This window comes from Phalangium opilio, unplaced genomic scaffold, assembly GCF_054372755.1.
Source record: "Phalangium opilio isolate 3A_F unplaced genomic scaffold, DU_Popi_V2 ptg000079l_1, whole genome shotgun sequence".
Lineage (NCBI taxonomy): Eukaryota > Metazoa > Arthropoda > Arachnida > Opiliones > Phalangiidae > Phalangium > Phalangium opilio.
The window spans coordinates 7,162,375-7,175,954 of record NW_028324187.1 but is presented as its reverse complement, the minus strand read 5'-3'; the positions used below and the strand labels follow the sequence as shown (position 1 = coordinate 7,175,954).

The following is a 13,580-nucleotide window of genomic DNA, read 5'->3' as shown; positions in this document are numbered from 1 at the left end:
GCAACTACCTAAGTCTAGGCCTGACCCAGTAACCACCGAGTTTTTCGCATATCCTTAACCTATCAACTTCAATTATATCAACGAAATCAACTTCAAAGTTCAATCTCCTTAAGGCAGATTCACTTTCAACAAGATACTCCCAAGACCCATCAACAATCTAATTAAGCCACGTAGATACTTTAAAATTACGTAAATACTTATTTAAATCCATAAAACACATGGTTCTCACCTGTCCGTACGCTCCAGCAATAATCAGATACCATTGAACTCATCTAAGTTATCGTAAAAGTGAAGCTGTTTGTATTGAAATCGAAGATACGTCTATGGACTTCCCACGAGTTCTGAATTGCAAGTTTTAGTCCAGAGAGCATAGTTCCAAGTAGCAAAAAAGCAATCGCAAGTTCGTTAGAATGGAATCAAATCACTGTGTCAATTCGCCCGATTCACTTAGAGATTCTCAGCGTCAAGAGGTCATTATAACTTGCAGAAAGAGCGGGGTGTTAAAGACACGATACCACTCTTTGAACAAAGACCGACGTGTTCGACCGCGATTTCACCAGCGCTAGAGTAACGCGTCTCCGATGCCGTCGCGAGATCCGCATCAGTGGGCGGATGACCCTTTCAGCCTCTCTTTCCCAAGTAGTGGCAATCACCATCCACTCTTCTTTGGGGGGGAATTCATCCAGAGCTTCCTTATCGACCGGGTTAGCGCGATGTCTCCATCGTGGCTAACCATAGTGAAGACCGTATTCTCTCGCGTTATAAAGCGACATCCGTCCATGATGGTGCCAAGTACTTAAGTGATCACTTATTGTACAGGAATTCAATAAATATTTTAGGTCGTACTTCCGTAATTAATCTTTAGAAGTTAAGAGATTTAAACAATTAAGTATTGAAGACACCGTTCAATTAAAAAATCAAAATCGATAATTTTGTAATAAGTTAATTTTTGAGCAGTGTAGCTAGCAAACTGGTTTCTAGCCTTTGTCAGTTTGAATGACTTCGATTAGTCCTATGACTACATTGCAGCGTAGAAAATTGTTGTGGAATAGAAGATAAGTTCGACAGTTGTTACGATCTAACGCAATCTGTCTCGAAGAGTCTAAAGTTCAAAACGTGGTCTTAGACCAACTGCGCATGGTGAACGAATTCATATAATTTTTTAAGTTTGAAAAGTTTTAACCCAATTTTATCGGGTGGTTTAAGAAATGACCCTACAGAAAACCAGTTGTTTTAAATAAAATTTAATTGGATAAGTTTTAATACTAAAATTAATTTCAAGCATTATTCACTTAAAACGTCATATATCAATAAAATATTTTCTTCTTAAGTTTAAATTCAAAACCTAATGAATTTATAAAAATACATTAAGCGCTGTTAAATTTGCAACCTAATCAACGTCATCTAAAAATGATCTCCTCGTCCTAGGAGGACTAGGAGTTCTAGGAGATGTAGGGGGCATCCGTGGGGGAGCTGCTAAACCTAAACTGCGGCGCAGAAAGTTGAATGCAGGTCGAACACCATTCATCGTGGTCAAGGATTCCCTAGTCAGTAATCGATTCAAAAGATTTCTGTCGACTATGCTTGGTTGCGCTGCTGAGTTTTCGACGAGGCTTCTCAAGGTTGGTGGCTGTAGTAAAAGAGAAATCAAAAACCCATTCCACACGGGCAATTGATATGAGACAAGCTTACGACTCTAGCGCCACCGACGGCGCCTCCTTCAGCTCCCCGGACTCCGCCTAGGTCCGCTCTCCGGACGCCGCCAAGGTTAGGTCTCCGGAAGGCGGCTAGGTCAGCTCTCCGGACGGCGCCTCCTTCCGCACCACCTTCGGCACCCCGGACGGCGCCTCCTTCCGCACCACCTTCGGCACCCCGGACGGCGCCTCCTTCCGCACCACCTTCGGCACCCCGGACGGCGCCTCCTTCCGCACCACCTTCGGCACCCCGGACGGCGCCTCCTTCCGCACCACCTTCGGCACCTCGGACGGCGCCTCCTTCGGCACCCCGGACGGCGCCACCTTCGGCACCCCGGACGGCGCCACCTTCGGCACCCCGGACGGCGCCTCCTTCCGCACCACCTTCGGCACCCCGGACGGCGCCTCCTTCCGCACCACCTTCGGCACCCCGGACGGCGCCTCCTTCCGCACCACCTTCGGCACCCCGGACGGCGCCTCCTTCCGCACCACCTTCGGCACCCCGGACGGCGCCTCCTTCCGCACCACCTTCGGCACCCCGGACGGCGCCTCCTTCCGCACCACCTTCGGCACCCCGGACGGCGCCTCCTTCCGCACCACCTTCGGCACCCCGGACGGCGCCTCCTTCCGCACCACCTTCGGCACCTCGGACGGCGCCTCCTTCCGCACCACCTTCGGCACCTCGGACGGCGCCTCCTTCGGCACCCCGGACGGCGCCACCTTCGGCACCCCGGACGGCGCCACCTTCGGCACCCCGGACGGCGCCACCTTCGGCATCCCGGACGGCGCCTCCTTCCGCACCACTTTCGGCACCCCGGACGGCGCCTCCTTCCGCACCACTTTCGGCACCCCGGACGGCGCCTCCTTCCTCACCACCTTCGGCACCCCGGACGGCGCCTCCTTCCGCACCACCTTTACCGAACACTGGTCTTAATCTATACAATTTAAATAATTAGTTGACCTTAATTACTTAATTGTTGGTAAGCCTATCACATACTGATCAAAAACCGTAACGGTCACTGTCCTTATTCTGCCCGTAATTGTTGAAATGACAATTGTAACTGTAGCTTTTATGTTATTGGCGTAGTCGAAGACAACTTCGAGTACTTGGCCCGTTGGTTGGGTTATTGTGGGCAACTTTGACTCTACATTTTCTAAGGCCTTGACTGCTAGGTAATCAGCAACACTTAAAACCTTGATGAGCCCAATTGCTCTTGCTGGTCCCTCCAGCTTCGTTAGCAAAAGCTTGGTCTTGCAGTAGGCGAAAGAAAAAGAACCTTCGGCAAAGGAGACGGTTTTACTAACAACGACATTTGATTGTTTCGAATGATGGTAAGCTCGGGTTGACATCTCCAAGGCCGATGTCACAATGGGCAAGCTGAGGAAACGGTTGAGGAATTGACTTCTGGCTGGCGGGTCTTCCATTTTTATGGCACCAATGAAAGAATTTGCTATAAAGCGTGTTGAAGCTAGAAGTGATTTGCCACACTTTGATAAATGTTCCCAACTTTTATACTGAAGTTCGATATATTTTTTGGTGGGTCAAAAAAACCAATTAGATGGACGAAAATGAAAACAGATTCAAATTTAAAGCTATAATTATTTTATTATTTCGAAATTAAAAACAATATTCAGTTACAAATATTTTGAACCTAACCCTAACTTAGAAACACTTACAAACAGACAATAAAACTGAGAAAATTGAACCTAATTGGATGGATTTGCAAAGCGAAATCTCAATGGCTCAAGAGCTGCAACTGCTTGTTCCGGTGCCGGTGCAAGAGGTACTGGTAAATTCGCCAACTCGGGATACAGGACATGGATTACGAGTCTAATAATAGGATTAATTTCGGACTCCCATGTCAGGACACGGTTGGCAATATTGGCGTAGATCAAGTGAAGTCCAAAGGCGAACCCTTCATCGAGACTTTCCAGGGTTGGTGGCTGTCACAGACAAAAAGTAAATCAGATACCATTAGGGTTACAATTTATACAAAAATTTATCACACAGCTTCCACGTTATCTTCTGGTTCATCCGCATGCTCTAGTTGGTAATTTCTGATGTCTCGGATCCTTTGACGGCGAGCTTGAAAGTCTGATACGTAGAATCGAACACACGTCATTGGGTGATACCAGATCAATTGCAAAACCTTCATGGCGAACGCTTCCAATTGACTTTTGGTCCAGATGTAAACGGGGCGAATTGGTCTCATCACAAACTCGTAAATTGGTCTTAATCTATTAAAGTTATATGGTTAGTTGACCTTTCATCAATAATTATTGTTAAGCCTTGCACATACTTATCAATAAGAGTAACGGTTACTGCCCTTACTCTCCTGGTAACGGGTGAAACGACAACGGTAATTCTAGCTTTAACATTATTAGTGTAGTCGAAGATAACTTGAAGTACTTCGTCCGTTGGTTGCGTTATGATGGGTAATTTCGCTTCCACTCGTTGTAACACCTTAACAGCCAGGTCATCAGCAACACTTAGAACCTTGTTGACACCAACTGCTCTGGCCTTTCCCTCCATCTTCGTTAGTAACAGCTTGGACTTGTTGTAGACGAAAGTAATGGAGCCTTCAGCTACGGATAAGGTCTTTCCTACAATGGGATATGACTGTTTCGAACGTTGGTAAGCGCTGGTTGACTTCTCCAAGGCCGATGTCACAATGGGCAAGCTGAGGAAACGGTTGAGGAATTGGCTTTCACACGGTGCGGCTTCCATTCCCACGGTGTTACTTGTTATTGACTAAGTGTTCAAGTCAGAAACGTTGAAATGTAAACTGATGCTTCCATAGAAACGTTCGTAGGTTTTATACTAAAATAAGATATTTTTTAGTGGTCCTAAAACGCAAGAGGGTATAAAAACTGGCCTACTAAACTGACCTAAACATAACAAATAATTAAATATGTCATCAATTCGATGAATCCTTACTTTTTATTGTAACCTCAAGTAAAATGGTAGATCGTCATATGACGGGTCTTCGTAAAGTATATGTATTTATAAATTTTACATATCCTGGGAGTATAATAAAGGGTTGATGCCAACTTCGTTCCGTCTATGAGAGAGCAATATTTAAATACGCTATTATTTATACGTGTCATCAAACCTTGAACGAAAAGTGGTGGATGTCTCGTCTCGTGAATTCCCCTCGTGCTAGTAAAAAACATGGTGGTCAAGTTATACTGTCTTTAATTATAAAGCAAGCTATAACTTATGGACCAGTTTAACCCTTTCGATAAGTTATCACTATCGTGAGTATTTCGGTCGGAGAGTTGCATGGTTTTTTAATCACACTTAATTAAAAAGAAATGATGAGCCATTCTTGTTTTATTTTTAAACAAATCTATAACAACACCTTTGAAACCCGTCACGAAGTTATGTACCCTTAGAAAATATTTCCCAAGTGTAATTTATAATGGGATAAATTATTTCGAGGTTTGTTAGTAAATATTCCTTGAATCTTTTCAAACACTAATAAAATAAATCTTGATATTATTTTTAAAACTTGTAAATACTTTATTTGGTCGAAATTAAAAGTTATTTCAATACAAATCCTAACTTAAAAACATAGTGAATTTACGAACAAATTAACGATAAAACCGAGTTTGTTTTCTAACTTAAAATTGGTTAATCATGAATCAGCTTGGGGCTGTTCCTCTGGTACTTCAACCGCACGTTCCGCTCCAGGGTCAGCTTGCGCAGGGGCAGCTTGAGGTACTGGAACTGGTGGAAATCTTAACTTCACATACTGAGGTAGAAGGATATGCAAAACTAGTATTATAGACGGCACATTTTCAGATTCCCAGGTCAAGATACGATTGACAATATTGGCGTAGACCAGGTGAAGTCCGAACTCGTATTCTTCATCCAGACTTTCCAGTGTTGGTGGCTGTAACAGGTAAATATTAGAAACACGTATTGTAAGAAGGAATTTGTATAAATTGGCCTTACAGGTACAGCGTCATCGTCTGGGTAATATTTCTGCTGCCGACGGAAATCTTTGGTATCCTTTATTCTTTGGCGACGAGTTCTAATGTCCTTGATGTAGAACTGAACGCAGCTGATGGAACGAATCCAGATGAACTGTACGACCTGCTGGGCTACGATTTCCAATTGATTTCTGATCCAGGTGTAAGTAAGTGGGACGGCATCTCCTTCAGCGTCACCTTCAGCGGCCCGGACGTCGCCTCCTTCCGCGCCACCTTCAGCAACATCTTCAGCGGCTCGGACGGCGCCTCCTTCCGCGCCTTCTTCAGCACCACCTTCATCGGCTTGGACGGCGTCTCCTTCCGCGCCACCTTCATCAACACCTTCAGCGGCCCGGACGGCGTCTCCTTCCGCGCCACCTTCATCAACACCTTCAGCGGCCCGGACGGCGTCTCCTTCAGCAAAACCTTGCAAGAGACTGTGATTCATAACGTCCTGGATCCTTTGTAGGATATTTTGTATGGACGAGATATAAAATCGCACCAATCCTATTGGGCAATACCAGATTAGTCGCACAACCAGCGTGGCAAACGCTTCCACTTGCCTTCTGGACCAGATGTAAGTGGAGTGTACTGGACTCATCAGAAAACCTAACACTGGTCTTAATCTATACAATTTAAATTATTAGTTGACCTTAATTACTTAATTGTTGGTAAGCCTATCACATACTTTTCAAGAACCATAACGGTCACTGTCCTTATTCTGCCCGTAATGGTTGAAATGGCAATTCTAACTTTCATGTTATTGGCGTAGTCGAAGACAACTTCGAGTACTTGGTCCGTTGGTTGGGTTATTGTGGGCACCTTTGCTTCAACCTTTTCTAAGGCTTTGACTGCTAGGTAATCAGCAACAATTAAAACCCTTATGAGCGCAATTGCTCTTTCTGGTCCCTCCAGCTTCCTTATCAAAGACTTGGCCTTGCAGCAGGCGAAAGCGAAAGAACCTGCAGCTAAGGAGACGGTTCTACCAACAACGACATTTGACTGTTTCGAACGTTGGTAAACGCGGGTTGACAAGTCCAAGGCCGATATCACAATTGGCAAGTTGAGTAAACGGTCAAGGAATTGGCATCTAAGTGGTGCTGGTCCTTCCTGAGCTTCCATGGTACTGGCGAAAGACTAGTTACTATGCGATTGTTATTAAACGAGTCCAAACTTAACCTGATTTGTAACTTTTCAGCAAGTGTTCCACGCTTTTATACTAAAATTAGATACTTTTTTTGTGGGCCTAAAACACATTAAGGTGTTAAAAAATATATTCTACAAGCTGTTACCCGCGGTGTCGCTCGCGTGTAATAAGAACTTCCATCAAAATGATATAAAGAATGGGTAGATTTTACTGATGACTAATATTTTTGTAACACCCTAGGAGGGAAGATTTATAAATCTTCCTTAGCATTGCGGTAATGGAAAATGTCATACTTATTAGCATTATTTTGTTTATGAAATCACTGATCACGATGGTGACACTGGTGTCAAAATGACGACTGTTCTTCTTCCTAAAATTATCCGGACACAAATCACCTTATTTCGTAATGGGTAATGTTTTAATGAAAAACTATCTTTTAAAAACATGTAAAATATTAGGATAAAAAGTCTGGTCACTAGAAAACGTTCCGAAGATTTCTTTAACCAGAACTCATTGCCAAGATTTGTATTATATTGAAATAGACCTGAAAGAAAATAATTAAACATTGGTATTGTAATTAAAGAAATAACGAATAAAAATATAAATGCTTCAGTTTGTACAATTTAAACAATTGTTTTCAATTTGAAGTTTCGCATGTCTTATACAACACAACCCAATTAGTTTTAGAACCTGATTCATTAATTACTTCGATTAGCTGAAATCATGAACCACAAACGCTTGCGCAAGGCAAGGGGTGAATTCAGGATAAGAATATAAGTAAGTCAGGATAAGGTTGTTAATTTTAGTGTATAAATCAGTTAAGGTACGAAGGTGTGTGCTTCATCCAGATTATAATTTAACAAAAAAAAAGTCTACTTACAGTGTCCAATGAATTGCAAGGGTTACCATATCCAAAAATAGAGACCAATAGGCTTAACAAATATTAAAATTTCATATTAAATCGTAAATATTTTATTCAGTCGAATTTAAACGATGTTTCAATACAAAATAGTTTAACTTAAAAAAACTTTGTGAACTAACAATAAAATACAGCTAGAGCTCGAACCCAATTACTGATTGATTACGTGCCCCTCCGATGGGTTTGCTTGTGCCGCTAAAAGTGCGACTTCAGGGGCAATAAGACGGGGTAATGGTAAATTCTCCCAACCAGGTCGTAGGACATTGATCAAATGTAAGACACGAGGCGTCATATCGGATTCCAAAGTCAGGATACGGTTGGCAATATTGGCATAGATCAAGTGGAGTCCAAAGACGTACCCTTCATCCAGACTTTCCAGGGTTGGTGGCTGTAACAAATACAATTAACGACCTTTCATTTAGCGGAATTAACTTAAATAATTTTTACAGCTTCCGCGTCATTTTCAGGTTCATCTGCATGCTCCCGACGGTAATTTTTAATGTCTTGAATTCTTTGCCGGCGAGTTTGTATGTCTGCGATGTAAAAATGCACACTTTGCATTGGGCGAATCCAAATCAACTGTACAGCCTTCGTGGCTAAAGTTTCCAATTGGTTTCTGGTCCAAATGTACGTAACGCTAACTGGTCTCATCACAAACTCGTAAACTGCTCTTAACCTACGCAATTTTAAAGGTTAATTTAACGTTACTAATTAAAAGATGATAAGCCTTGCACATACTTATCAATAAGCGTAACGGTTACTGTCCCAACTCTCCCGGTGATGGGTGATATGACAATGGTAACTCGAGCTTTGACGTTATTGGCGTAATCATAGACAACTTGAAGTATTTGGTCCGTTGGCTGGGTCATAAAGAGGAAATTCGCTTCCATTTCGTCTAACGCTTGGACAGCAAGGTCATCAGCGATACTTAGGACTTGGTTGACACCAACTGCCCTTGCAGTTCCCTCCAGCTTCGTTATCAATGGTTGGGACTTCCTGTACACGAAACTGACGGATTCTTCAGCAACGGACAGTGTTTTACCAACAAGAGGATACGACTCTTTCGACTGTTGATAAGCACGGGCTGACGTCTCCAAGACCGAGGTCACAACAGGCATGTTCAGGACACGATTGATGAATTGGCTTCCTTGAGGTGCGGCTTCCATTTTTATCGTATCGGCGAAAGATTAGTTATAAAATGCAAATTTCTTAATGAGTTAGAGCTAAAACTGATTTGTGACTGTTCAACAAATGCTTCAAGGTTTTATACTAAAATTTTATATTTTTTTGTGGTCCAAAAACACATATCGAGGTGTTAAAAATTCGCCAACTAAAATATATTTGATAAATTCTTGCCTAAAAAAATTACATTTTATCTCAATGACGACGCCCCTTTTTACCTCTCCGTGTGACGTAGTCCAGGAGAGGTTCTGTAACGGCCGTGTCTGTGTGTGTGTGTGTGTCTGTGTGTCTGTCTGTCCGTTGTTACACCCACGTGACCGCGTTCGCAGTTTGCGTATCGGAGCAAACGTGTTCGCCATTTCCGAACTGCTTTCACAGTCACGGAAATGGCTCCTCTACTTGAGTTCTCACACCACCAATCTTCTGGTCTTTGTCCATACCACACGGACACTAGTCTGTTCTTACTGGCTGCTAATCACCACCATCTTCTGGTCTTCGTCCATTCCACGTGGACACCAGTCTGTACATACTGGCTTCTAATCACCACCATCTTCTGTTCTTTGTCAATTCCACATAGCCACCAATCTGTATCATTGGCTTCTACTCCATTATCATCGTTTGGTTTTAGGATATACGCGGCGATCAGCTAGGGTTACGAGAAACGTCTAGCCTCCCTAAGGTGGGATCGCCACCAAAGGTTTTCGCAATTGCGCTTTTTCCTTACTATTATAATGGAAACGAATCGTATATATACCCCAAATTTGAAAAAAGCGGGCAAGAAGGGTACCCTTCACTTTAAACGTCAATATTAGCAAAGTTTGAGAAGATAATAGGTATAACTTTATTTTAAACGATTTAACTATTATTTATGTTAATTATTGAAGATTAAAATAATTAAAAATAATTATATTTATTTAAATATTAAAGATAAACCTCTCGTGCAAAGAGAGAGATTATCATTGCCTCCTATATCTACCAAGGCCCGTGCATGCGATATATTTCCTTCATTGCCTCCTATATCTATCAAGGCCCGTGCATTGTGATATATTTCATTCATTGCCTCCTATATCTATCAAGGCCCGTGCATTGCGATATATTTTTCAAAACAACAACAAAAATGGGAAACCCCAACTCAGAAACATAATAACGTTTTCATTGGATACTTAAATTTATATAATCTTCTTGACACGGAGAGGTAATATTTTGGTTTTCCCAACTTGTAGATAGATGAACCTATTTTATTTCTTGTGGCTAAGAATTGAAAATTCCGGATAAGGGAGAAATAGAAAAAAATCATCACCAACGCCGAGCTGGGATAGGCTGTTGATGTAAACTTCGGAGGAGGTTATAAGCTTCTGGTAAAAAGTATTTCAGTTACATTCGATAAGCTCGCATTAATTATTATTATGAGGTTAATTTAATGAATAATTAATTGAATTGGACCTATTCCGTCCCTTGTGAAACCTCTCAACTTTAGAACGCAGTTACTATTATATCCTAGATTTATTCATTAAGAACCGAGGTCTATTGAAACTCCAAAAAAAAACGGATCCATACGCGAGAGAATTTTCTCTGCGTATTTAAGTCGAGGTGTACTTTTCATACTTTAACAAATACTCTTTTATATAAACCAATGGCAACGAGTTTTGGATTTCTATCCTCTATTTTCTGGTTGTACTTTGATGGTATAATAATCCAGGTTATTGCGTGGTTTATCTAATTACTTGGATACCGTCTTAATTATGAACAAGCAACTTTTACTTTGTGAAACTGTATAAGCCTATTATTTCGAATATGGAATGTATGACAGGTACTATCGTTACTATAGTAAAAGAGGTACTATATTGAGGTAATTAGGTAGTTTTATTAATCATTTTACTATTTCGCGGAATTCTTGATGTTAGTTTAATTTCGTAATGATTTACCAATGACAGTCAATAAAGTATGGTATGGTTTTTAGAGCATCGACATATTACTAGCTCCCCGGAAAAATAGTGAAGAGTTCGAGCAATTGATTATTTGGAGTCAAGTAGGCCTAACAGACACTAAATTAAGCGTTGATATTAATTAATATGTTCGTAGCTTTAAGTGTAAAAACTTTATTCATTCGAACTTAAATATTAATACAAAACATTTTAACTTATAAACGTTGTAAATTCACGAATGAACAATAAAACCAAGACTTCAGTTCTCGAAGCTAAGTAGTTAAGCACAACATTGCTGGCTCGATTCCACTGGTTCATCAACTACAGCCGCTTGTCCCGCTCCTAGTTCCGGAAGTCGGGGTGCTGTCAAACTACGGACTATGGAACTTATAATAGGCGTCATAGCGGACTCCCATGTCAGAATACGATTGGCAATATTGGCGTAGATCAGGTGAAGTCCGTAAGCGTATCCTTCATCCAGACTTTCCAAGGTTGGTGGCTGTAACAGAAAAAAAAGTTAGAAACACCTATCATTTGGGCAATTTATGTAAAACAATTTTACAGGTGGCACGACATCTTCAGGTTCATCTTCACGCGATAAACGGTAAGCTCTAAGTTCCTGGATCCGTTCCCGGCGAGTTTTCAAGTCTGCAACGTAGAATTGAACACTCGTCATTGGGCGAACCCAGATTAACTGCACAGCCATCGTGGTAAAGGCTTCCAATTGAATATTAGTCCGAATGTAAACGGGACGAATTGGTGTCATCACAAACTCGTAAACCGGACTTAACCTGTTCAATTGTAACGGTTAATTTCACCTTATTAGTTAAAAACTAATAACCCTTGCACATACTTATCCATGAGAGTAACGGTTACTGTCCTAACTCTCTCGGTAATAGGTGAAATGACAACGGTGACTCGAGCTTTAACATTATCCGCGTAGTCAAACACAACTTCAACTACTTTGTCAGTTGGTTGAGTTATTACGGGTAGTTTCGTTTCCACCTTCTCCAACGCCTTGACAGCCAGTTCGTCAGCAACACTTAGAACCTTGTTGACACCAACAGCTCTGGCCGGTCCCTCCAACTTCATTAGCAACGGCTTGGACTTGCCGTAGACGTAAGTAACAGTGCCTTCAGTCATGGATAAGGTCTTTCCAACAATGGGATAAGACTGTTTCGAACGTTGGTAAGCGCTGGTTGACTTTTCCAAGGCCGATGCCACAATGGGCAAGCTGAGAACACGGTTGAGGAATTGGCTTCCTTGAGGTGCGGCTTCCATTTCCATAAGGTTAGGTTAAGACTAGTTAAGAAATGATGCTATTGAACAAGTTGAAGCTAAATCTGATTAGTGACCATTTAACGAATGCTCCAAGGTTTTATACTAAAATTTTATATTTTTTGTGGTCCAAAAACACATATCGGGGCGTAAAAAATTCGCCAACTAAAATATATTTGCTAAATCTTTGCCTAAAAAAAATTTCGTTTTATCTCAATGACGACGCCCCTTTTAGATAGCTGAATCTTTTTTATGTATTTCATTTTTCTTTGGAGAAGAATTTAAAATTCCGTATGAGGCGCTCCAGTCACAGAAATATAAAAAATCATCGCCAACACTGAGCTGGGAGAGGCTATTGATGTGAACTTCGAAGGAGGTTATAAGCTTCTGGTAAAAAGGACTTCAGTTACATTCGATAAGCTCATTTGATACGCTCGAATTAATTAGTATGATGAATAATTAATAAGATTGGACCTATTGCGTCGCTTGTGAAAATCTCACCTTTACCACATTACTATATTAACCAAGATTTATTGAAACTCGCAACCAAAAAAAAAAACCCCGATCCAGATGCGTGAGAATTTTCATGGTGTATTGAAGTTAAGGTGTACTTTTGATACTAAAATTAATAATATTTTAAATGAAAATGAACCAATGGCAACGAGTTTTAGATTTCTATCTTCTAGGTGTATTTTTATAGTTAAATAAATATGCTTATTAACATTATTATCGAGTTACTTTTAAACTCTTTGTTACCGATTTGATTATGAACACTGAATCTATTTTGATAAGTGGGGTGGCGTAGCGGTTAGCGCTTTCGCCTCGCAGCAAGAGGATCCTAGGTTCGATCCCGGACTGTGGCACCGGGTGAAAATCTGGGAACGAATCCTTCTGCGTAGAGTTTGCAAGTTCTCTCCCCGCTTGTTAAAAGGAGTTTTCCTCCGCGGTCTAACCCGGTTTCTCCTTTCCATCAAAACTTGCAGAGGTTAACGGTAATAGTTAGTATAGGGCGCTGTAGGTTAGCTGTGGCACAGGGGCTAGCCACCACCCCTCTATGCATTGTAAAGGGACCCACCTGTAAACAAGCCACAGGCTTAGTGTGGACATCCCTTCATAGACAAAAGCTTAGATTATTATTATTATTATTAGAAGTTCTTTATTTCGAATAGAAAATCTCAGACAGGTATTATGATAAAGTAAAGGATAGCCTATAATGAGGTAATTAGCGAGTTTTAGTTAATAACAAAATTGCAATTTTAGCTGAATTGTGTTCAACAGCTTAATTTGGAAATGATGAACAACATAAAGCTAAGAGAGTACAATATCGTTTTTAGAGCATCGATATGTTACTAGCTCCACTGAAAAGTTGGGGAACAGTTCGATGATGATAAATTTGAAATTAAAGACAAGTAGGAATTGATATTAATGAAATGAAAGGAGGATTTATTAATACTCTCGTA

The 13,580-nt window shown here is 41.2% G+C and overlaps 4 protein-coding genes across 5 annotated transcripts; all 4 read right to left on the bottom strand.

Annotated features, from left to right (window-relative positions):
- Window positions 1-3,280: 3,280 nt before the first annotated feature.
- LOC149654577 (uncharacterized) lies at window positions 3,281-4,543 on the bottom strand. Of its 2 annotated transcripts, none has more exons than XM_089845214.1 (3): window positions 3,995-4,543; window positions 3,704-3,932; window positions 3,281-3,638 (listed from the first exon to the last, which is right to left on the bottom strand). In XM_089845214.1, exons 1-3 carry the CDS (start codon window positions 4,420-4,422, stop codon window positions 3,402-3,404), a joined length of 894 nt encoding a protein of 297 aa, XP_089701340.1. In that variant the 5' UTR covers window positions 4,423-4,543; the 3' UTR covers window positions 3,281-3,401. The 2 variants fall into 2 exon arrangements, with proteins under 2 accessions (XP_089701340.1, XP_089701341.1); XM_089845215.1 differs by having other exon boundaries at window positions 3,713-3,932.
- A 789-nt stretch (window positions 4,544-5,332) lies between these two features.
- LOC149654576 (uncharacterized) lies at window positions 5,333-6,791 on the bottom strand. The gene is made up of 3 exons (XM_089845278.1): window positions 6,358-6,791; window positions 5,653-6,295; window positions 5,333-5,590 (listed from the first exon to the last, which is right to left on the bottom strand). Exons 1-3 carry the CDS (start codon window positions 6,789-6,791, stop codon window positions 5,333-5,335), a joined length of 1,335 nt encoding a protein of 444 aa, XP_089701404.1.
- A 988-nt stretch (window positions 6,792-7,779) lies between these two features.
- LOC149654575 (uncharacterized) lies at window positions 7,780-8,993 on the bottom strand. Its single transcript, XM_089845213.1, has 3 exons — window positions 8,474-8,993; window positions 8,183-8,411; window positions 7,780-8,123 (listed from the first exon to the last, which is right to left on the bottom strand). The coding sequence occupies exons 1-3, from the start codon at window positions 8,899-8,901 to the stop codon at window positions 7,887-7,889; spliced, it is 894 nt and encodes a 297-aa protein (XP_089701339.1). The 5' UTR covers window positions 8,902-8,993; the 3' UTR covers window positions 7,780-7,886.
- A 2,010-nt stretch (window positions 8,994-11,003) lies between these two features.
- On the bottom strand, window positions 11,004-13,486 carry LOC149654574 (uncharacterized). Its single transcript, XM_089846141.1, has 3 exons — window positions 11,696-13,486; window positions 11,405-11,633; window positions 11,004-11,341 (listed from the first exon to the last, which is right to left on the bottom strand). Exons 1-3 carry the CDS (start codon window positions 12,127-12,129, stop codon window positions 11,123-11,125), a joined length of 882 nt encoding a protein of 293 aa, XP_089702267.1. The 5' UTR covers window positions 12,130-13,486; the 3' UTR covers window positions 11,004-11,122.
- Between the last annotated feature and the right edge of the window lie 94 nt (window positions 13,487-13,580).